Genomic DNA, 25614 nt, shown 5'->3' with positions numbered 1-25614 from the left:
ATAAATATTTATGTAAATAAAAACATATCTATACACATGCGGCTTATATGATACTGACATGTGTTTAAAATTAATATGTAGCAAAGACGATTAAAAACTGGTCTTTTCTATGAAACTAATGTTTCATATTTTTTAAATATTTTACTACCGAAAGAGAAATTACTATCCCATTCTAAAATCCTATTTTTAGTTTAATTGTAAAGAAAAATTGTTATAATAATTAAATTGTTTTATATATTCCAATGCAATATATTAGCATAGTATTTAATCAGATCTATAAAATCTAATTAGATATAATTAGATGCTCTTTGTGAGAATTAACAATAAAATATATATTTTAGTAATATATATTTTATTAAATGTAAATTGAAATTAAATATCTATAAAATATTTTTAAAATAAAGAAAAATATATATACATGTATGTACTAGTTGGCTCTACAAACAAAAATTGACACAAACAATTATATCCGATAATTTAGTAAGAACGAAGAAAAACTAAGAAAATAGTACATATATTAACTTGCATAGTTGAAACATGGGGGGGGGGGGGGATAAGTTTTTTATGTACACATGGGGGACAGGAAAACCTTAGCATATGAATTTATGCACATATTGAGGCATATTGTATTTTTCATGTATGCCTTGACATGTATTTGCCTGTGCGTATATCATCGGTATCATAACAAGCTATACGTTTCAATCTAGTTTTCTTAAAAGTTTATTTACGTAAGGCGTCTTAATAGTAATATAAAAAGGTACATTTTTTCTTTCCATTTATCCTTTATGACAAAAATAAAGGTGCATATTGTTATTGGAATAAGTACATTACAATATTATGCCAGTAAAATTAGAGTACAATTAATTGCGCATGTAAAAAAAAAACCAAATCTTTTTTTTACAACTTACGCAGGATATTCTCACTATGGAGAGGTAAGATAATAAGAGGACTCGCGTTGAGATCAAGGACATTGATAAGTATATCTCGAAATAAATCTGCGCAAAACGCAAGTAGCACTTTCGGCTTATTTAAATAACAATTCATTTTTTTTACAATATATTTGTACTAGGCAACACTTTGGCCGTGCTCACCTTTCCATATTGAGAGAAGTTCTTTTTTTTTGTCCTTAATAGCATGTGGTATGCTCTGAGAAAGTTACAAATATACTTATTATTATTATTATTAACATTTCTTCTTCTCTTATGATCGATGAATAAAGTAATAATTATACCGTTTGATGAAGCCATCGCGCGCAACAATCGATGTATTTATCTCATCAATGGCCGAACGAAACATCGTGAGCTTATTAAATTATATCACAATCGTAGTATCATATCATATTCATTTCGTAAGCATTGGTAGTAAATCGTCCACGACGTCATTTTCTCAGACAGTCATTAAAAATTGATAGAATAAAACAAAATTTTCTCTTCAAAATAATCGTATAACACGTCAAGATATATCGTGTTTCAATACAGGAATATTAAAAAGCACCAAGTTTTCATTTATTCATTATTCTTAGTGCTTTCCGACTCTCTTATACATATTTCCATACAATTCCTGGAAACGTGTGATACACGATAATTTTAATCGAAAACATTAAATGAAACATATTAAAACTAAAAAAAATAAAAGTTCTTAATAAAGTAATTTTATATTACATCGAATAAAACTAATCATTATAATATTATAAAACTTATTCGCAAAATTATATAATAATAAATTGATATAATAATATAAATTGATAAATGCAAAAATATACAAAATATACAAGCTGATCCAAAATGACATATATATTGTTGTTTCTTATTCAAAACTGAAATCATTTCTTCCTTTCTTAGTAAAAGTAGCGAGATCATAATTTAATTTTAATGTTAGTTTTTGGATTCCAATTCTTTCTTATCTTCATAACTAAGCAAATCAAAATTTAATTTAGTTAACATTTTACTAGAATCCACTTTACATATATAAACTATTAAATTTTCTTAGTTTTATTTCTGAAGATTAATTTATAAAGAATTCACGTTTTTCGAATATTATATATAATTCGAACAGCAGTAATACTTTAATGCTTTCATTAATAAAAATCAAATTTCAAACTTTATATAAAAAATTCGGTACTCCATTATTCTCTGCCAATTTTTGGAACATCTTGCAAATATGATGAATAAAGAATGAATTATATAACTGAGAAATGTAATTATGAAAATACGAGCACACGAACGAAAGTATTCTTATATATATACATATATATATGTATATTTATATGTATATTATACATATACATATATGTATATATATTTATATGTATATTATACATATACATATATATATTTATTGATCGATGTGTTGCTTCATTAATAAATTTATTTTTGCGAAAGTATGCGTCTCTCGTGAGTCACTTATATTCTATATCAAAAGTTGTTAATACAAGAAGCGCGTTAATTTATTATTATTTACATGCTCTATTTCTCTCTTTTGACTAATTTTGATTTAGCCCTAGGACCGACTAGGAAACTAAATAAATTCCAAACTTTTTATTTCTACAAGACAAGATAGACGAACAATGGATATAAGAGAATTATAGCATTGTAAGATACTCTTTTCTAGAATATAAAATTCGAAAATGTCGCGAATTAATTATAAGCGCGAAACGATTAAGAAATTCGTTATTCTAGAAAATATATTTGCACATTCGTAAGACCAAGATATGCGAACATATAAAAGTAATATGGCAAATTCTATAAAAAATTGTCCATTTTTAATTTGATAAAGATTAACTTTAGTCGCAACAATAATCTACGAATAATATCCTTATGAACCTATCATTGTCGTAATATATAAACATATATTTGAGAAGAAAAGTGCTTATTAACACAAGTTTTTTTGCTACTTTATAATAGATTAAAAAGTTAACACATCATCAAAAAGTTTGATGACACATTAACTAATATATGCAGCGCGCTCAAATAGTCAAAATACATATTGCTCGGTACATCGAAAATATTATGTATGACGTATTTGTGTCATATTTATATACGCAAGATAAATTCATTCGACAGTAGTAATAGAATGAAAAAAAAAAAAAAAACAATTTAAATAATGTTTTATATATTTATTATAAAACAATGAATAAAAGTTGCATTTAAAAAAATTTGTTTTTCAGCAGATATATAAAATTTTTTTAAAAGATATTTGATATAACATACACATGTGTTTTCTATGTACTGGAAAAAGTTTTGTATAATTTCTGAGCATCTTACACAAATTACGATACACGTTCAACAATCATTTTCGTTTTGTGTGCAAGATACTGCAACGATACATCTAGACTGTGTCCTAGGATTAAATAAATTTTTAATTGACATAATTATTTTGCCGTTTCTGAAGCCTGCTCAGATTTTAGATATGTAGAGAGAATGTACCGAACAGTATAGTCATGTGTAAGGAGAGATTATTTAATAATGAATTAAAGTATATCTCGATTTATATACACTCGTTCATAGGTAATCAGTATGTGATTTGAGCCTAATTTATTTAACTTTAGATTTTTCTTTTTTAGGTATATCTCAAATAACAGATAATAATATTCGCGGTTCTAGCAGTCTTCGTACACGTTACTCTGCTTATTACGGAATCGATAACGAAAACTAACAATATAATGATAACACATTATGCAAGTACACGAAGGTTAAAAAGTGGAGCCTTTTGACAGAGTGCGATGAAAATAACGTTCGCTTTGAAATCTTTTTTTTTGTGTTTGTTTATCTACTTATTAAAATTACGAAAATCTGTTCTTTCATTTTATTAATTAATATTAATTATACACTATTACGCGTCGCGCGTTACTTCGGATTCGTTCAAGATGCAAAGCACGCGAACAGACCAAAGTATAATAATGTAGTCGAATATGCTTTTCTCTTCTCGAAGCTGCTCTACACTCAGATATCGATACGACAGAGTGTGCGGTGTGGTACGAGGTGTGTTGTTGTTAGATCTGTAGCAAAATAAATAAAAAACGAAGTTCTCTTAAGCTAGTAAATACTATACAGTATTTTTTGTATTGTATACACTTTAACTAGCCAGTGTGCATTTTGTGTGTATCCTGACTCTCTGATTAACCTTCCTGTCTATGTATAGCACACCTTACCACGCATTCTAAGGCATGAACTTCCTAGTGAGCTGGATAAGAGAGAGCATAGACCAGTGTGCCAGGTACTTATGTGTTAACATTCTTTTTTTTTTTCTTCTTTTTTTTCCTCTTCACTGTTGTAGCTAGATATTACATTACATTATTAGAAAGTATATTACTATCGTATTTAAAAAACCGTTTCTTCCGCGCTCTTGGCTTTACACACTATCAAGATTCTTATTTTCCTCCCACAGACACTGTAACTATAAAAATTGTTTGCAAAGTGTGTTTCGTACTAAAAAGCAAAAAATAAACTTGAACTTCTTCCGAGTGGCTATATCTGCGTAAAACGATTTAATCCATCGCACGAATAACTTTCAGCTTCTCTTTTCCCCCCATTTTAAGATCACTCTTCATTAATTTGGAAAAAATATAATTTTTGATTCAAATCAAAACGACCATCTGAATTACTGTCTAATCTAACGTAAGTGTCCATTTTTACAAATTGATATTCAGCCTGCGTTTGAGCAAACATTTCAAAATTGATTTTGTTGTCGCGCTTCGAGTCTTCTTCAAAGTTATTCGTGGATGGTTTAATCATAATTCTGATATTACAACACATGCATACTGTCGCTTTGTATAAGACGCAGATTATATATCTTCCTAAATAATTATCCGCATTTATACAAAAAACATACACTCACACCTGCTTTTCGTGCCAGATTAGGGAGCCGTTTTTATATGCCACATCTGATACCACACTGACAAAAGCGCATGTCGTCACTTGAACCAATATCTAGTATTATCACTCATCTCTCTCGCGTTTCTGTCAATACGTATCCTTCTTATGTCGTTGGACTCATTCCATCATGCATTCGTCAACCTGTCACTGCATGTTGTGTTGGTTGTACATATTCAGATTGTAATCTAACGTAATATATAAGATAAATCAAAAACATTGTAGCCCTATGATATTGTCGCAAAACAGAATGGAAGAACGATGAGACGTTATCAATTCCGGATAAAGCCTTGAATTATCTCGAAATATCGAACACAATTTCGCATTTCAAATTTAGAGTCATTTGCCTAATCTCTGTTAGAAATATTATAAAGAGAAACGCATTCGCAATATATATACGCGGCTCCAAATATTTTCATGATAAACAATCGCGCACGTATCTATCTCGCCTCAAAAAATGACGTTCTCGTGTAAAACGCTCCATTTCTGTAAAACAAAAACATAGGGATACATCATTTTCTAATTCCTCATATGATAATAGTTTGAGAATATTTTTTAGAGCATACAAGTAATAATACAAAACGATACAAAATTCTAACAAGGGTGATTCACATCTCTGTCACTATGCAATCGAGTACTTCAAACAATGAAGATTCTAATAAAAACATCATAGAGACGAGAAACAATGTATATATACGTATGCACATATATGTACGTATACGTGCATACGTATATATCGTGCACACGTGCCTTTTCTTTTTCTCCTCTGTATTCATATAATTTTGTTTATTCCAACAATCAAATTTAATACTTCTTTTATCATCATCTTGAATATTTTATCCGTGTGTACAAAATTAAAGTCGTTTAGCACATTTTAGCACTAAATTTAGAATACGCAATTTCATTAGTCTTTTTTTCCCTGTAGAACACAATGTTCATTCCTAAACGTTGTCGTTTTCTTTATCTTTTTTGTGTTTTTTTTTTCTTTTAGTTATCACAAATTATTGTTCCTCGTATTTATATATTATTGTTTCGAACATTATAAACGGAGCTCGGATGCCGTCCAAATACTTTATTTCCTTTTTACTTATTCTTTTTTCTTTTGTATTGATGCAATTCCGCAACTTGTTTAATTACACAATCCACGATGCCCGCACGATGAGTTCGTGCGGCGCGCACTGGGAACAGGCTGTTTTTTCTTTCTTTCTTTCTTTCATTTTTGTTCGGTAACTTTTCTTTGTCGATATATATGCCTTTATGTCGAAGTAAATCACTTTCTACCCACAAGGTCGTTAAAAAAAAATATATATATGTATGTATGTATATATATATATAATATATATACTAATCGAGCTTACAAGTATAACACCGCAGGATAAAGAGTGGGACTATGGATTTGGTGGAGGTGTGGTCGGTGTCGTATGCGCGGAGGGTGATGCACTCGAGGCGACCATCGTCGGGCTGGCCGGCTGTTGCAATGGCAGGAACGCTGATCCCAAGCTGGGTTTCAACTGGAATGCTGGAACGCACGGCTTTGGGCAATAGTCTAGTTTGCTCAAATCTATCATGGGCCGCCTACATATGAAACGTAAAAAAAGTTTTATTATTTACAGATATCCTAAGAGCATAGGCGTCCACAGGGGGGAGGGCAAGAGAGGACATTTTGCTTCCCTCTGGAATCAGCAACAAATTAAGCATTTGCTCTAGCTCTGAATAAACATTGGAATTTACTTGCACATTTAATATAAAAAAATAAACTAACAAAATAAAAAAATTAAAAAAATTTTAACCATGTCCCCGCTCTGGAAAAATTCTACGGACGCCCATGCCTAAGAGAGAGACAATAGAGAGCGATCTCTACGTTACCTTGTATCTTCCACAAATTTGAGGTTGACTTTCTCACAGCCATCGGGCGGTTCCCTCGCCAGGAACCTGTTAATGTGAGGAGAGGTACCGAGACGTCCTTCTCTGTCTTGTTCAGGTGTTGAACCACGGCTTCCACCTATAAATTAAAGAATGTGAAAATCGTGTTGTGTAAGAAATGGGACATCGGATAAAACATGTTTTTTTTATATTGATCAAAATACATAACGGGTTTTACATGCCATTTGATATTTTAAAATAAATGCTTGCGTGTAAACAGTGAGCTTATGTAAAATGGGGTATTATTGTACATTTATTATGCAATAAAAATAAATAATAGCATTAAAAATATAAAGAAACAATATATATATGATAATATTCTTGCTCTTGTGGTGCTGAAAAAATAAAATAAAATAAAGATCAATATTCTCTGAGGTATATATATAATATAATTAATCGTGATGATGTTATCATGCATTTTTAACGTTGTTAGAGTCTTTATATAATATGTACATAGTATAACATATATATATATATTTATATATATATATATATATATATGCTTTAATACATTAATAGCAATGTTTATAGAGAAAAAAGAGAAATGTTTGACTGACTATGAAGAATAAATAAGTGATACATGAAACATTAATAGGTCATATCAAAACATGCAACTAATACCACTCTATACAAGATTTTGTTAAACATCTGATTTATTATATATATTATTTTAATTATTATAGGCTGCATATAATTTAATATGTGTGTTATTAATAAGAAAAAAAAATTGATAAGCTCTTGAATAGAGATTCAATCACGATAGAAATAATATGATTGTAAAAATCGTGATCATAAGTTTGAGCAAAATTTAATATCATTGTTCTTTTACCACATTTAGTTTTACATATACCTTGATGACGCTCTTTTAGGAATCAATAATATCATGCATACGAGATGAATATCCTAATGCTTGACAGAAATATAATTTTTTTTATTTATGTGTATACGTATGTATAAGATAAACCACGGAGTAAACCACACAAAAAAAATTACCCTCTATAATAAATCTTCAAATATGTGTTTCATGAAAAAATGTTTCAGATAAAAATTACTTGATATCAAGAGAGACATTCTATGATAAACACGATTTTGTTCCAAGTAGAAGCGAGACTTTAAAGCCCATCTTTGTTTTTTTCAACAAAATCATATATTTTTTTTTTAGGTCCACCTGTAATAAAACTATACTGATCATGTTCTCCTCAAAACCAAGTAATTTTTATCTGAAATATTTTTTTATAAAACTCATATTTTAAGATTTATTGTGTATAAGAGTGATAGTTTTTAATGATTCACTATCTGTATCATTAAATGCATAGTATTAACATGGCAAATTGAGAGATTAAAAATAAACAAATGAGATCCGTGAAAAGGCAAAATCAAATCTTTCCGCAAATATGCTCCAACCTTGTAAGAGATCGCTAGGCGGACGGGACGCATCCATAACACCAGGAATCAGCGGAGACTCAGAATTCCTAGATGGAGGGCCTGTCTCAACAGGCACACACCTTTAGTTAGTGTGTTACTTATACTAAATATATTCACGTTAACCAAGAAACAATTAATCAGAAAGAATATACAAGTGTGTATATATATATACAAGCTGGTATAATTGTCATACAAATATATAATCAAAGAGAATTAAATAATAAATTAAAAACGTAGAATAAAATTTTGTATGACATAAGATTATTTTTTCAAACAATTCTTGTTTTTATTTTACATTTTCAATTTATTTTTATTTTTTTCATATAAAATTATAATTCTCTTTCGATTATACCACTAATAACCACTAATAACACAAATGCATTTTGTACAGGATAAAGAATCTTATAAAACAGTTTAATTCTTATTAATGTCTTATTACCAGCTATTTTGGAGAAAATTTATTGTACTATCAATTGTCATTCTTTTTTTGCATATTTGTAATAATTATCTTAATTTTATTAACACCATCAATTACACCCACAAATTAATTGAGTATATAAAGACGCGGTTGCGCGACTTACCTGAAGAATAAGAACTGGAGGGAAGGTCGGTTGCCGGCGTTTGTGTGTTGACACTCCGAGTGGCGTTGACACTCCGTAATAGATCTGCTAAAGGAGCGCGATGTCCTTCGGGTGTGATTTGCTCACGATATCGTGCATACTAGAAAAGAAATAAATAAATTCAATACTCATTAAAATCTCATAATTATTATTGTATGAGACTATGACTATGTATGAAAAAAAACACATAAGCGAAACTAATATTTTGCATGAAAAATACATTTGAAGCTTTTCTTATAAAATATTTGGCGGCGATTAATAATGTATATTCTATATCTAACAAATCAATATCTAGATACAGATGTAAGTATTTGAGATAAAAGGTATCTATAATGTACGTAAAATAATGAATGTATATATTTATTCGGGAAGGAATTTACTTTTACCAACTTATATGCGTAAGTTATGAATTAATCTTTTTAATTTTGATAAAATTTATATACATCGAATTTTGTAAATTAATAATTGCCAACATTTCGTATTACCTTGTCTTCTATTTGATGATCTGCGTCGCTATTATTGGCTGTATTTTTGAGCACGAGTCCTTCAATTTCTTGATTGAGCCCTTCGATAGACGAACGCATTGGAGGCCTCATTGGTTTCACTGGGATATTCATAGGACTTGCTTTTGCACTCAAGCTAAATTGATTGTCTGTAAAGATGAGAGACGCGATATTTAATTAATATTCAAACTTTAATATTCAATAGAACAAGAAATTTTCAGGTGATCACTCACGCATGGATGTCTGTGAAGCAATACTGGGTAAAAGTACTGAATGATCTCCGGGAAGCGCGGGTGGTGGACCACCCGGCATTATTAGTCCGAATGCCGCTGTCCGCTCTCTACTGCTAGTACCTTCTTTATTTGTACGTTGTAATCTGTGACAACAATATAAAAATGTAAAATGTACAAATCAGCATACGTATTTTTCAATAAACATAAAACACAAAACAGCACACACATACCGATGCCTGAAATAATTCTTCTCCAATTTTTCATCGGTGACAGTTGGTTCTGTGGGATGACGACTATGCATTTTTCTTGGTTCATTGGAACATTCTTCCGTCTATACAATAAAAATAAGAGATAAACAAACAGATTTTACATGATACATACGTGTTCATGTTACATTTTTATGCACATGTGTTTGTAAAAAGAAGAACAAAATGTATTCACCTGAGTAGATTTGTCCACCAGAAGATTGGAATGCATATAATAGGGCTCACGTGGCCATTGTCCTTTTAGATAGATGGTATCCAGTGATGCTGTTCGTCGAATACTCTGGCTGCCACTTAAGCTATCGCTACAACGGCCGCTCAGTGTTTTTGATTTGGCTGTAAAGTACGATAATATTCAATTAAATGTGACAGTCAAATAAAGATATTCCATTATGCAATTATTGCAAAGTATATATGTACCAGACCGAACTATAAAGACAATTTTCGGTTGCTGGATCGATTTGAAATTTGACCATCAAAATAATGAGAAAACAAGTATAAATAATAAATTCATAGTGTAACCGAACTAAAAATGTCTCTTCGGTTACTATAATTGTAATACAGAAGTCAAAGTGAATTGTGGATCTTTCAAATGTTTGTTGTTCAAAATAATTATGTATAAAGTGTGCATGTAAATGTGAGTTAGTTAGTCAAAGTGAAACGTGATTTAGAAAATATATTTAAAAACAAAATTACAAATGTATGTTGCAGTAGTGGATTTACAAATTAATGAAGATAAAAATTGTTTATTAAATTATTACAATGAACTTACGAGCAAACAATGACAGTTTATGCTAAAAAAAAAACATAGTTTTTCTTTGTTCTCTGAATTTAATCGAAAAATAACTAAGAAAACTTTTTATAAAAAAATTCTTTCCCAATGTTTAGACGAACAAAGAAGATAAACACGACTTGCAAATAACTTTTCTCTCTCTTTTATTCCTACTTATTTTACAATTCAAATAACGCAAAGGAAAGAAGTCTCGTGTCAAATAATACATAACACAAAAAGCACTGTGATAAATAAATAACTCAACGCAGAATGTCTATCTTACATCTGCGCAGCGAATACAATAAAGCATTCTTATCCAGCTTACATACCTCGGAACAAGCAGTACGTAAGATACCTTACTTCTTCATGGAAAAAAATAATCTCTTTAAAAGATATTGAAACCTCGCGTACACACACTCCACAATCAACATACCCCTTTAACAAGAACAAGATCCCAAGAGCAGATAACAGATTTTGGCTTTGTGCTCCTAGGACAAACTACAGTACCGGTCAGGCTTTTGCGTTCCGGAATCATCATTCTGGAACCGATTTGTCCCCGACGACGATCCCCGGAGTCAAAACTCAAAAAAACGAGCCCACGAGGGAAGGAGAAGAAGAGGAGGAGGAGGAAAGGGAAGGGGGGGGGAGAGAGACCCCCGACATACCTTTGTAGGATAGGGACCCGGGACTCCGCTGTCCCGAGGAAGACGACGTCTCCGGGGAGATTCGCGCCCGCCAGACGGCCGCGTTCGTCGGCGAGACCGTGGGACTGTTGCTGTTGCTCTTTCGGAGACTGCTGCTCTGCCGGCCCTGCCTCATGAGCGAGCTCACGGGCAGGGTGGCACGCATCGGGCCCTGCTTGGAGCATGGCGAGGACTTTCGCATACGCTGCGAGGAGCTCGACATCTTCTTCGTTCTCTCTCTCTCTCTCTCTCTCTCTCTCTTTCTCTCCGCTGCTTCAAAGGAGCGCAGAGAAGACGACTCGGCACCGGATGATCTCTCGCACCTCCGCGCGCGCGCGCGGGGAACCTAGCGGAGCGGACGCGCACCTGACGCGGCTTCCTCCTGCCTTCCTTGGCTGGCTCGCCGCTCTTTCTCTCAGGGCGCGGGAGAGAGAGATAGACCAGACCCCGCGCGGAGAGTCGCGCGCGCAACTACGACTATGGGCTGGCTGCCTTTTTCTCTCTCTCTCTCTCTCTTTCTTTCTTTCTCTCTTTCTCTCTCTCTCTCTCTCTCTCTCTCTCTCTCTCTCTCTCTCTCTCTCTCTCTCACTCTCTTTTCACGGACGCGTCCCCGACGCGGAAGCACGTATTCGACGCGTTAAGCACCGAGACAGGAGCACTCTTCTTCGACGCGACGCGACCTTTGGAATTTTTCGAGCGACGACGACGAGACGAGGACGACGACGACGAGGACAGCGGCGACGGCGACGGCGGTGGCGGCGGCGCGACGACACAAATGACACAATGCCCTACGCGTCTTGTCATTTGCAATGTTCTGCTGCACAGCTCGGCACGCACGTCACGTGACCGGCCGTACTCGGCCGCCATTGGTGGCGCGCGACGCTCGCGGAGCGTCGTACTACGCGAGGACGTGCGGCAGCGGCACCCCGCGTTCCATTCACTACCACCGTAACACACCGTGTGGTCGTGTAGCGTAGCGCACCGTGTGCTTGGTGTAGTAGCTAGCGTCCTATCGCCGTCTCGCTCCCTCTTGTACGAGGATTTTCTCTCGCTCTCGCGCGTACTCAGGGACGTGAAACTCCTACGCGGCGTCCCACGACCCCGCGACTCCGGACTCCGGGAGACAGTCGTCTCGAGACGGCGTAGCGCGATGGTACGATATCATTTCGAGACATTGTTTAATACGCATCGACGTGGTATATTGTAGCCGAACGAGGTAAAAGTTTTGAAAAATTGTGCACTTTTTATTTATGCCTGAATAAATTATATATATTTTCATTAAATATATTGAATAAATATAAAATATACTATATATAGTATATAATACTATATAAGCTATAAATCTTATGTATAGTTATATTATTTTAATAAAAAATATAATTACTATATTACTTTATACATATATATACTATATAATATAGTAATTAAAAAATCTACATATATCAAAAATTATAAAAATGACTAAATAAAAAATACTTTAGAAATAATTCCTATATAATTTTATTTTAGCAAACTTGTGATGAGGAAATAACATATTTTCAAATGTTGAATTAAAACATTTTAGTGAATCAAGCTTATACATTTATTTACAATATATATTTTATATGTTACAGCATTTTTTTAGAGTCATGATACATAGGTGTTACAATTACAGATGACGTATGACTAGATTAAAACAATATCAAGAAAAATACAAACGAGAAATATTATATCAGTCTGAATTTGTAATATTTATGGCTGGCTGCTGAAAAGTCCGTACACATATAATATATGAAAAGAGAAAGAAAGCGAGAATAATAAAATTAATTGTGCATTTATGGTGTACTTAGGCGACAATAGGACGTTGATAAACCAAAAAAGCTTATCTTCTAAGGGGTCAGACTTTAAAGAAAATAACACACATTTTCGCATTATTATAATTATATAACATATGTGAGTTATGTTTTCAATGAGACTCGAGGTGTACGTGAAATAAAACGCGAAATTTCCGAATACAGATCTGTATATAAAATTGCGTAATTAACACACATTATTATTGCGATAAAATATCGCATCGATTTGATTGATTCTAGATCCGTTGCAAAACTCATCATACATTTTCATTTCAACAGTTTGACATTTTATAATAGGAACGATGCCTGTCTTTTCTTTTTGTTATTATTCCATATCGGTAATAATTATTTTTATTTTTATTTTTTTGACTCGCGCGCATTCGTATTCATATTCGAATAAGTATGCAAAAAATACGATTTTTAATCATATCCGAATGTCGACACTTTCAAAAGCAAGGCAGGTGTGATGTAGCGATTAAAGTATTAACAAAAGAACATTCGGATTTGGACAAAAAACATGAATTAATCGTCGTAAGATAAACCGTGACATCTTCTCAATAAAGGCACTGTTATGCTTTTTTTCGCTAAGAACTAACGTGATGATTGGTAAAATGCGTGTTTTACAATGACTCGTCGTATTCGTACATATACAAGCAATATATATGTAAGATTATATTAAACGTAGCCTATATATGGTAGATCACTCTGCAAAGCAGTTCATAAGGAATGTCGTATCTGCGATACAGTCCAAAAAAAATAGGCTTGCTAAAAAATTTCCGCGCATTCCCCGTAAAGATATAAATTTCAAAACTTAATAGATTGCATATTCAATTTAAATTGTTATTTGGTTCACAAATCTGACTTGTGTGCTCTAAAAATGATTTTTATAGTACAACAAGGAGATTTTTCGTCGACAGTAAAGGGGCGAGTGCAGTTGACAAAATTACTTATTTTTATGTTCCTTTTTTTCAACCTTGAATATTCGAATAATTTTTTTCTCAAACGATCAAATCATAGTGTATCTGTTTCCGAAAATATTTAGAAAAATAATATCCAATCGAATCAGTAATTTTCAAGAAAAAAGTAACAGATAAAGAAAATATGATTTCACAGCGTTTTGATGTCATTCTTATGTTTTTCTAAAGCATTTAGAATCCAAAAATAATTTTATATAACTGAAAAAAATATTTAAGAAATTATCTACTTGAAAAAAACATAAAAAACATGAAAAACATTTTCATATTTTCAATGCATTCGCTCCTTTTACACAACTAACAATTAATGCAACTAGAACATGCAACTATATAAGTCATGTAAAAATGGTATATAAATATTAAGATTACAATTGCATTAAAAATTGATTGTGTAGATGAAGTTAGTAAGTATATTGCGTGAGAAAATATTTCTTTCCGGGGTTACAGAAGAGATTATATAAGTCGCGTGTATATATGTATACATGTGTAAGTTTATATCACTCTCGGTCAAGAAATAAGTATCAAAGAATAAGTAGATACACATTACAGTATGATAACATTTCACGAATACAACCATAGTCTTCAGAGACGGGCATTAAATACATAAATATATTTCCAGATAAAAAAGAAAATTGCGCGACGTAATTAATAAGTAATAAGTCTTGTCACATAATTTTTTTTGCCAGTCCTTCCTAATTGATATTCAGTGACTTAATTTATAAATAATATACACACATTATATATAAATAAAAATTTTCCCAACAATGAGAGAGAAATCATTTGCGCGATAAAACTTGCGAAAATTAGGATGTAGCGTCTTTCCAACAGCGAAAATTTAATTATGATGAATGATTTTGTAGGCCTTCAGAAACATGCGCCATTATCGAGATAATCATGTATGTTTTACACGAAGTTTAGAAGATCTCTAGATAAATAAACCATTTATCTCTCTAGATAAATAAATCGTTGACGCCAATTCTATCAAAATTTACGATAATACTGAAAAAATATATGTACAATTTTTAATTTATATCTCTAGTTATTTGTGTGTGCTTAGAATTATCTTACATTAATTATAATTTACGCTTTATTTAGTTAAGAAAATCACGTAGTACCGATGCGCGAGTAACTTCTTGTTTATTAAAAAGGACAAGGAACTTTTACGTATTATTCTGTAAAATAAAAATGCTGCAAAAAAGTTCAAAAATAAAAGAAATCGAAAAGGTAGAATTAAAAAAAATAATAATAAAAACTAGCCTTTCCACACAAATCACGAAGCGATAAATTAATAAATATGTGATATAAGAAACGCAATAGTTGTAATAATAAATAGATCGGAATAGATCGAAAAATTAAAGAAGAAAATGTCTACAATTTTAATTAATGAAAACTTTCGCAATTCAAGGAAAAAATTTCTATAACCTCAACACTATGCGGCATTTAAACAATCTCTTCACATGTGTGATTGATTTTATGTAATATAAGAGCTTATATAACGATACAGCTCTGTATTCTATCTTGACGAAGATGTAAAATAATATGAAACGGCAGTGTGTATGTATGTGTGTATATATAGAAGTTCTATATAATAACATTATACATCCGTAGATAACCTGATCTTGTTGAAACAAATCAAGTTTAAAAATTCAGATTGTTCGCATAATTGAATTCGCATTGCGTAATTAAATATTTATTAATTAATTATATATTTTTATCTGATAAAAAAAGAGGTGTCTAGTTGTTAAAATACATCTTTTTTTCATTAATTGATTTATATATTTCCAAGACGAATTGTTGTCCCGAATCTCAATGCAATATATTATCTTAGATAAGCCTCTAATTAAACTGTTAATTATATATATTGCTTCTCTTACGACGTTTAATACATGATCAATTACAATTGCAATCATCATGTGTAGACGTGTATGTGACATGCAGAACAATGAGCAGTTTTCAGACTTAATTTGACAAAATTGAGAGGATCATCGTCTGCGGATGTATCTAGATTAGTCAGCAACAACAGAGTTGTTATGCATTCTCAAACGATCAAATATTAATCGCAATGATTTAAAATCTAATAAAATATACAAAAGATATACATATAATAAGTACTGATGAGCATTTCGACTGACTTTGTTTTATGCACAGTGAAAACTTTATATTTCCGCATTTGCGCAGGAAACACGAGACAGAAAGTAACATTATTAAATATTAAAATAATAAAATTAAATTTTATAAATAAAGTCAAAGTATAAATTGTAAAATATTATGTGCAACATATATTTGCAAAAGAAAAAAGTCAAAGTTAAAATCGCGATGTTTCCTTTTTTTTTAACGTTATTATTTCGCCTCACGCGTCTTATCCGATAATTTATAAACTATATATAAAAATTTTTATAAAAACATAGATATTACATTTTTTGCGATAATACATAACGTTATAGCTATATAAGTTTCACAGAAAAACCTGAATAAATAATTCTAAATTAGATTGACATTTTGGTATCTCTTTTCGTAACGAACTTTCTTCCTGCTTGCGGTTTGTGAATTTTGATACTCAAATGGACAACGACTTTCTACCAGTATCTGTACTTTTTTATACAATCATTGCCCAGGTCCACCACCACTAGGTGATTATCCGGCAACACGGCTATGCCTGACGGACGTCGCAATTTCGAGCTATGCGAGTCAATTTCGGTTAAGATATTACCTCCACCTAGCTTCGTTACTTGTATTATACTACGACCCTTGTCTGTACGGGTGCCGACTATCTTGCCGTCCACGTCCACGGCTATTCCTCCATAGGTACCTTTTCCTATCGTACACATAAATCGGGGACATATGTATATCTTAGAGTCTTATCGCATTAAAATATATTTTTACTTTGATACCCCCATTTTATATCCCCATAATATTATATTCCTTGGGAGATCTTCAGTTATATATATATAAATGAATCACTGTGTTAAATATATACTGGAACTTACCTTTGCCTTCGGAGTATATTTCCTCAGAAAAATCTCCCTTTGCGGAAAACACTTGAATTCTGCTATCGGCAACTAGAATCTCACCAGCGGGACCAACAGTCACAGAACTGATTAGCTTGAAGCCATTCTTGCCGACCTGTTAACGTTTCATAATAACTATATAAGAGGACCATATGAGATAACTTGCAGTTGCAATTGTTCGTATATGTATAAACGAAAATTAACCTGGAATAGTAGCTTGCCGTCCGAGTCGAATACGAACACACAGCTTCGACCGTTATCAGCGACAAGTATGTGTCCGTAATTCTTGTCCACTGCAATGTCTATAGGTTCCTGGAAAATAAAAGCGTAACAATTAATTAAGAATTACTTATAAATATTATTAATTTTTTTTCAGTGGTAACGTGCAGTAGAAACTACTAACTTGAAATGCGTTATGCGAAAAGAATCGGATCGTATCACCCAACGAAGTCATTTCCGTAATCTTTCGCGTCCGCCAATTTACAACTACGAGACCTTGTTGAGAAATGTCGATTCCCGTACAACTGCGACCCTCTAAACCTTCATTATTTATATGCCTTTGAAATTCCAAATCACAATTGAGTACCTAAAGTAATACAAAAATTGAGAATATATCTATATCAGATATCTTGCTATGTAAAATATTGTATATTATTCTAAACAAACTTTAATGCGAGAATTTCCAGTATCTAAAATATAGATCATTCCTTCGTCGTCTACCGCGACCGAGACCGGCTGATGAAACTCGTCTTTTCCATTACCGCGTCTTCCATATACCTTAATAGCTTCATTATGCTCGGTCGCGTCGAAAAATAGCGGATAATCTTTTATGGGTCGTTCGAATACGGATATCTTCAAAACGTATCGATTGGCGGTCGGTGGCCGGAAATAAATCTCGTAGATGCCGTTCTCCAGATCTTTCACTTCCGTCTCGATGGTAGTACTCTGATTTTCCGCAAGCGTCAAGTCAGCACTGACAAGATCACCTCCGACATTCCGAGGATGGCCATGATAATCCACCGTTTCGACTACAACGGTTGCTTGTAATTTCGCTATCGCTAAGTCTTTCAGCCTCGCTCGACATAAACCTAACGTAGAATGCATAAATATAAAAAATTAATTTTGCACGACTCTTTTTGACGTTGTAATTCAATATTATAGCAATAAGGATCAGAAATGTTTATTTTTATATTTTGTTGCATCATGAGCGTCCATGGGGGGGGGGGGGCAAGAGAGGGCATTTGCCCCCCCTGGAATTAGTAAAAAATATTAAGCATTGCTCTCCTTTTGAATAAACGCTGGAATTTATTTGCATATTTTTAATATAAAAAAAAATTTAATTTAAAAAATTAAGAAAGAACAAAAAATAAGAAACAAAAAAAAATTTAATCATGCCTCCCCCTGGAAAAAATTCTGCGGATGCCCATAATAGTGAAACACGATTATATTATCATTTTTTAGAGTACCTGGCAATGTTGTACTAGAACGTACTCGTCCCAAGTTGCTCAGTGCTTGCTCCAACTGGGAGAGAGCATCGTTATGATTAAACTCAAACGTGATAAAGGCATTTTCTTTGGGTTCGCTGAGAGCGGTCGCCGCGTCGAGCTGATCCGTCAGGCTGTTGATACGCTGAGTAATATTCCGGACCTCGACCTTTAATATCGAATCTCATTGTCATAAAATGATAATACACGCGAGAGATGACGCTATGTATGAATGCATGCGTTTTTATCCTCTACCTGATATTGCAATCCTTCGCATTCTCTCTCCACCTTGCTTTTCTCCGCCTCGATGAGAGAATGCTGCTCCTCGAGCACGTGCTTCTTGTCACGAGCGGCGGCGTTTACGGCGGCTTGCAATTCCGCTCGACGTTTCTCTATTTTTGAAATGATATCCGCGAATTCCATATCTACCGAGTTTAGACATCTTTCCGTGGAAGCCTCCAAACGCTGCAGTTCCGTGCTTACAGAATCTTGTGCCTGTGTTAACTAAAAGATGTATCTATTATATATATAATTCAATAATAATTAAGTTACATTTTATGTTACAATATAATATCCTACTGCTTAATTAATTTGTAAGCATCTTGACGCGATATATAATATAAAATTATATATAAAATTTTGACTATATGATTTCATTATAATTATAGTTATATTATATTATAAAATTACAGTTTTTAAGATATATTCAATATTGAGAGCTGTAAAATAAGCGTGATATCCTTTTACAAACATAAATGTCGTCCTTTTATACATTCTAATTTAGATATTAATTATACATGTACATGCTTTGTATTCGTAAATATAGAGTGTAATAAAAATTTTTTAAGAATTTAGAAAAGGAGAGAAACTAGTTTTCACCTTGGATATACACTCGTTAGCTTTGTAAAGCAGTATCTCGGACATCCTTTTTATCGCGATACTAAAAGGGATAATTGTGTGTTCCGTGCATCCGGGTGACGTTCTTGCGTGTGTCCCACCGGTACATACTGTACAAAACACCGTATCACATGTTTCACAAAATAATAATTCCTGATTTATATGCACTGAACATTTTGGGATGACCTGTAATAGAGAATGAGATGTAATATTATTTAAGATTTTATTTAAAAGTAAGAATTTATCTTGTAACATGTTTCAGTCAACTATACCTTACCTCTCGTCTTTGTCGAGACATAAGGTCCAGCAGTTGATTTACGAGAAAGCTCGGGGGCAGTGCAGGTACCCCTCCGCGAGGAATTGTTATTAATTCTCTACAAATGGGACATCTAAATGCTCCTGTCTCTCGTGTTTGAGATGCAGCAATCCTCGTTAAACAATGTAGACATACCTGCAATAATAAAGATGAGATTATCGCATATATATAAATATGAAATACATACACTATTTATATGTACATGTATAAATTATATTCTATTGTATTTTACATATAATCATACCGTGTGTGAACATGGTAATAATTTAGGTGTATGCTCGCTGCCATCGTAAACGCAGAGACAAGTGCCGCACGTTAAAAAACTCTCATTAAAATCTTCATAATTTATACTGACTGTCTCTACGAGCATGGAGCTCATGCTGACCATCCTCTCCCCAAGCCGCGTCCTGCAAGGAATAAGAAAAAATTTGAGTCAATATAGCGTAAATTCCACTGTAGTTAAGCAAAGTGTTAAGAAATAATATTAAATATATATTTAATAATATATAGAATGTATATATATTCATACGTAAAAGTGAAAAGAATTTAGGAGCTACATAATACAGTCATCATAATAATTTGTTTAACAATAGCTTACTTATACTTTTTTATCCAAAATTTTGAAGTATTTCTGTCTAAAGATAAGAGAGCCAAAATAAAAGTTCCTTTAATAAATTTTACAGAGATTTTACAACACTCATTCCCGAAGTATCCTGTTTTACATAACAAAAACCAACTGTCACAGGATGCATTTGTGGAAAACATTTATTATAATTAAAAAATGAGTAATTTGTGATTAAATTACGATAAATATAATTATAAAAAATTATATTCTTTTGTTGTATTGAAAATTGTGAAAAATTCTTGCTGCGGACAAAGGCCAAAGTAGAAATCTATTTAAATAACTTTATGTATTCAGACCGTCTTTCTTGATGTCTTATCGCGATTTGACATAAGAAATATAATAAACACATACATAAACTATCATGAGGTGCATCTGCTAAAAAAGGACACTCACTGTATAGCTAAACGCAATGCCTCCATAATGGCTATATTCTGTGATCGTCGTTCTATTCACTCCAATCATCCGCGTTATATGATGCACCCTATTATTATGCTCTACAGGGATTCCTCCCTGCGGAAATCCTGAAGAATTCCGAGAGTAAAACGCATCACGCTATCAAGGGTCACCCTCGCTGTCACTTGACAGAAGCGAGAGAGAGAGAGAGAGAGAGAGAGAGAGACAAGGAGAAAAACACGCCGTCAAGTGCGCGATAAACAACCCCGATACCGCGATCTCGCAGATGATGATGATGATGATGATGATGAGACCGTCGTCATAAACATGACCAGGCAAACGTATCTCCTACGCTCGACGATCGCATGGCAATCGGTGTCTCGGATTCCGTATTAAACGAATGCAAACTGCGCCGGGACGCTCGGCGGTCCGGCGACCCTTTGTCTACCTTCGCTCCTTACTCATTGTCCGGATCCCCGCAGGAAAAAGAGAGAGAGAGAGAGAGAAAGAAAGAGAGAGCGAGCGATCTCGCACGATCGCCCGCATCACCGGGGATTTATTTATTTAGCGATCGTTTTTTTCCTCGCGACAGAGAAATCCTCTCCTCTCTCGAATTTCCTTTCTTTTCTTCTTTCCTTCTGCCGAGAGTCCCGTCCGGGACTCTCCTTCTTATCGCGCGTACACGACGTCGATCGCGGGATCAAGATCGCGGACGACGAGACCTCGTGGACACTGTCGCTGAATTTCGACGCGACGCATTTTTCTTCCACCGTTTCCCCTTTTCTTCCGGACGAAACACACGAAACACACGCACGAGAACGCACGACGCGGCGAGCCGCATCAGCTGCAAAACGCAGCGGGGACTCCGACTTGGACTCCGACTCACGTTCGCATACAGATACAGACAGCTGCGCACGTTCGTCGCCCGCGGCTGATTTTACGCAGGGTCGTAGCATCCGCGAGCGCATCCCGATTTTCTTGCTGTATTTATATTTATTTTGTAATAATAAACTCCGATTTTGCTGCATTTGACAATCGTTTATTTTAAACATCTTTCAGAGACAGGAGCAAAAGTCTCGGATTATTTTTAATTTTCGGATATAATGAGTATCGTTTTATTAACAGATTGATTGAAATTACACGCAGCAAAATTAGAATTATACGCATATATTGACGAACAAAAATAGACGTCTGTGGTTAGGTTTGACAGGAAAATACTGAATGCAAATTCTGACCGAGTACCAGCAGCGAACAGCTGACGCGAGAAATGTCATAATTTTCTAGTCTTTAAAAATGAATGTAAATTTATAGTGATTTTTTTTTTTGAGGAAGGAATTTTCTTTGAAATTGTTACGGTCCTGAAGATTAGTCGTGGCGCCGACAGTGCGAGAAGGACGGCTGCTACAATGAGTGCGAGGTTGAATCGCGGAGGAGAGAGCGTGGGAGAGACAACACACACCGTGAACGGAATAAAGAAACACGCGTGTTTGCACGGCCGTGCAGACTCGTGAATTTTCCACTGCGCAGTCGTCCCGAAAGGTGCAGCGACCGGCATATTTGCGCTGCGCTTGTGGTGTATTATAATCAAGTATGTATATATATATGTGTGTTTGGGGGAGTCGCACGCAACAATTTCTCGCATTTGATATTTTTCTAGATTACACTCTCTATTAATCAATGTAAAAGCATATTCTTGAAATTATTCCTCGGTTCTTCTTTTTCTAAATTATTTACAAATTCGTTCGAAAATATTTATTTTGGATGGTAATTTTTATAAACAAACGAAACAGAGAGATTTCATTTATGTACTTATATAATTTATAATTATTATAAAAGACTTAGAATTATAATAATAAAACATAATTATAAAGATTTATAAAAATTATTTTATAAAGAAAAATTTATAATAAAATTATAAATAATTATACATTATCCGTACATAAAGAAATAAATAAGCGAATATATACTCACATAAAAGGACAGCAGCTCATTAAGCTTCCTTTGATGGCAAGTTTCTGATTACTTTTACAAGCGCGGAGGGGTTGTTCCCACTCAAGATTGATCTTACATATCCATGATGCTTTTCATTTGTATTCGCTCCTTATTTGTGAATAATGTTCAAAGTGTTACGATCCTCTCTTTGCACTTCGATATCCACTTGCTGCTGTATAAGATAAAATTCGTGTTATACACTTGTCTCACGAGAAGCGGTATTGTTTTGTATCGATCAGTTGATAGCGCTATATTTTATTTACATCCGAGTAATTTGAAAATATTTCGAATATCGTAAAAGAAAGAAAAAAAACATCGAGTATTTTTAAAGCGCTTTATCACAGTTTAGAAAATAATCGTCGAGTGATTAATAAAAGCGTAAATAAATGGCGTAGAAATTTTTGTTTTGCATAAATGTAACGCGTATAACTCCGCATTTATTATTTCGCGCCTAAAGAGATCTCTCTTCCCAGCTTCCGAATCTCTTTGAGGATACCGCGTATGCGCGAACACGTGCGTGAAAAACAGTCTTAAACACTTTTTTATTCAGTATAAGATCTTGATAAATATACACTGATCAACGAGTGGAAGCGCCGTTATGTCATAGACTGAGCAACCTTATCAACGCTTCATTAGGGACGTAATATGTTTGTTGGTTCATTAACCCCCAGCCAGATTGAACGGTAGAAATGCCCGAATATTTTGACAAGTGACACTTGACGTTTCTTCGAATTTTATTTACGTGTTCAACGCGAAAACGTATATAAACAAATATATTTTAAATCTTTAATGGCACTTATTATTTATTTAAAATACAACGCGCAAATCTTTAAAGCAAGAAAGCGGAGAAAGAGTTCTAAAAAAAAGCATATATAATAATGTAATATATATTATAATATGAAGCACATGTAAATATCATCTTTTTACTTCTTAAAAAAAAACAAAATACTTGCTTCGTTTATAATAATTATAGACAGATTATTAGATAAAATAAATTTTGAAACATATATATATGCGATGATTGAATAATTCGAGCTCTTTTATTAAAAATAAAAAAAAAGATAAATTAAAATCTCGGCGTCTTTGCAACTTCTACAATTTTTTTACAACTTCATCAACTTCTCGTTGGTCTCCGAAAAAATATTCAACACAACTTTTTTCGCGTATATCACCCACGATAAAAAAATCGAAACATCTTTCGCGCGAACACCACAGAGAATCACACAAGATCGGACACACGAAATCGTCGAATTCGGGCGGTCGCGAAATTCACGAGACACTCGTAGATTTCGGCCAAAGATTTTTGTCAAAAAACCGAAGGACGCCGTTGCGGATATACCTCGCGAGGACGTTCTCTCCTCTCTCGTGACGCTACATCACACGACGGGGGAGGTGTCGTATCGACGGAAGTTACAGCGGGCGCCGTTTCGTCGAGGACATGATCGCGGGATCCACTGGATCCGCTTCGCGTTCTGCTTCGAAAGACAGGACACAGAGAACGAACGGATATCGATCTTCGCGATGCTGCAGCAGGTGTCACGGCACCAGCTGTCGTGGTTCGCACTGCAAGACGGCTACCACGACGACGACAACGACGACGGAAAGAGGGAAAAAGAGAAGGCTCTCCGCGCGGACGGAGAGAACGAAGAACGAAGCAGGGATGAAAACACACCCTCGGGGGATGCGGGTTGCGCGCACGCGCGCGCGTCACGTTATTTGGGTCACTCGACGCGCGATTTATTCGATTTCGATCAAGATGACATCCGGGGCATCTAATACGACGATTCGGAATCGACAATAATGCGGGAAGCGCGTTAATCCTTCCGTCAATCCCGATCAGCTGATTTTGACAGCTCGCGTTGTTCGCAGGGGAGAGGGCGTTTTATAACGAGAATTTTTAAGAAAAAATGGCGAGTCAATTGTAGAATCATCTGCGAAAATAAATTTAAACGAATTCGAGTTTTATTTGAAAAATAATTAATTATGTACAACAGCGAGACGATTCAATTTACAATCTATTGTAGCATTTAGATGATACGACAGCAAGTTTTCAATATATGATAATATTAATAAAGTAAGCGTGCATAATTTTCGTCAAACTATATGACCTGTATTTTCAGGATAATAGGCGATTTTGCGGAAATATCTACTGGGATACTTGCCCAGAACTACCTCAGTCCGCCAAAAAGGATCCCGCAACGGGTGATCGTCTTCTAAACTCCGAGGACGAACGCGGACGTTTCTTAAGCCGACCATTTGTAGCGGCGAAAGGGCATCGATGACGATCAATTACGAGAAGACACACGACGATGTTCGATCGGATTGTTCTAGCGATTCGCATCCTTATTAGACCTAGATCTTCAAGATTTCGAGGAGACGTCGCGAAACGTCCGATCGCGCATCAATCTTCTCCACTGATGTTCCATCCCCTAATCGATCTCTTCCGATAAGCGACTTCCGTAAAGCGGTGGATCGGATTATTTCGCGCACTTCTCTTCTTCTCCTCAGCTTTATTCCGCTCGCGAAAAATCACCACCTGTCGGTCTGACTACGTGCTGCGACGTTTTCATCTTTGGAGTAAACATCTGTGATGCACATCGAGCATGCGCCGCTGAAAGTGGGTCATTAGGAGCTTGACCGAAATCTTCGACCAGGACTTCGCGCTAGTTCCTTAAATTCGGCGATCGTTAATCGGCAAGAAACGGCGCATGACTTGCGCGCTAGCGACGAATTTTTTATTAATCTCTTCTCTGAAACAACATGACAAATTAAGCTTCTTCGTTCTTATTCTAATGAGACG

At 34.2% G+C, this 25614-nt stretch overlaps 2 protein-coding genes across 6 annotated transcripts; both read right to left on the bottom strand.

Moving 5' to 3' along the window:
- Positions 1-1110: 1110 nt before the first annotated feature.
- On the bottom strand, positions 1111-12163 carry LOC145935949 (glucocorticoid-induced transcript 1 protein). 2 transcript variants are annotated; one of them, XM_083037772.1, is made up of 9 exons: positions 11276-12163; positions 10017-10174; positions 9806-9906; positions 9576-9718; positions 9325-9491; positions 8801-8939; positions 8199-8279; positions 6738-6873; positions 1111-6446 (listed from the first exon to the last, which is right to left on the bottom strand). In XM_083037772.1, exons 1-9 carry the CDS (start codon positions 11514-11516, stop codon positions 6260-6262), a joined length of 1353 nt encoding a protein of 450 aa, XP_082893898.1. In that variant the 5' UTR covers positions 11517-12163; the 3' UTR covers positions 1111-6259. The 2 variants fall into 2 exon arrangements, with proteins under 2 accessions (XP_082893898.1, XP_082893899.1); XM_083037773.1 differs by lacking the exon at positions 8199-8279 and having other exon boundaries at positions 11276-12153.
- Positions 12164-16478: 4315 nt separating this feature from the next.
- On the bottom strand, positions 16479-24453 carry LOC145936422 (tripartite motif-containing protein 2). Of its 4 annotated transcripts, none has more exons than XM_083038638.1 (12): positions 24154-24453; positions 22794-22986; positions 20049-20211; positions 19766-19939; positions 19471-19674; positions 18847-19095; positions 18574-18760; positions 17774-18195; positions 17511-17693; positions 17312-17419; positions 17087-17222; positions 16479-16914 (listed from the first exon to the last, which is right to left on the bottom strand). In XM_083038638.1, exons 2-12 carry the CDS (start codon positions 22811-22813, stop codon positions 16676-16678), a joined length of 2085 nt encoding a protein of 694 aa, XP_082894764.1. In that variant the 5' UTR covers positions 22814-22986; positions 24154-24453; the 3' UTR covers positions 16479-16675. The 4 variants fall into 4 exon arrangements, with proteins under 4 accessions (XP_082894764.1, XP_082894763.1, XP_082894765.1 ...); XM_083038637.1 differs by having other exon boundaries at positions 22794-22983; XM_083038639.1 differs by lacking the exon at positions 24154-24453 and having other exon boundaries at positions 22794-23647.
- Between the last annotated feature and the right edge of the window lie 1161 nt (positions 24454-25614).

Source organism: Prenolepis imparis, unplaced genomic scaffold (genome assembly GCF_030444845.1).
Source record: "Prenolepis imparis isolate NDT839.2.m4 unplaced genomic scaffold, iyPreImpa1.0 SCAF_5, whole genome shotgun sequence".
Lineage (NCBI taxonomy): Eukaryota > Metazoa > Arthropoda > Insecta > Hymenoptera > Formicidae > Prenolepis > Prenolepis imparis.
The sequence above is the reverse complement of the archived record's forward strand: the minus strand, read 5'-3'. Positions and strand labels throughout refer to the sequence as shown.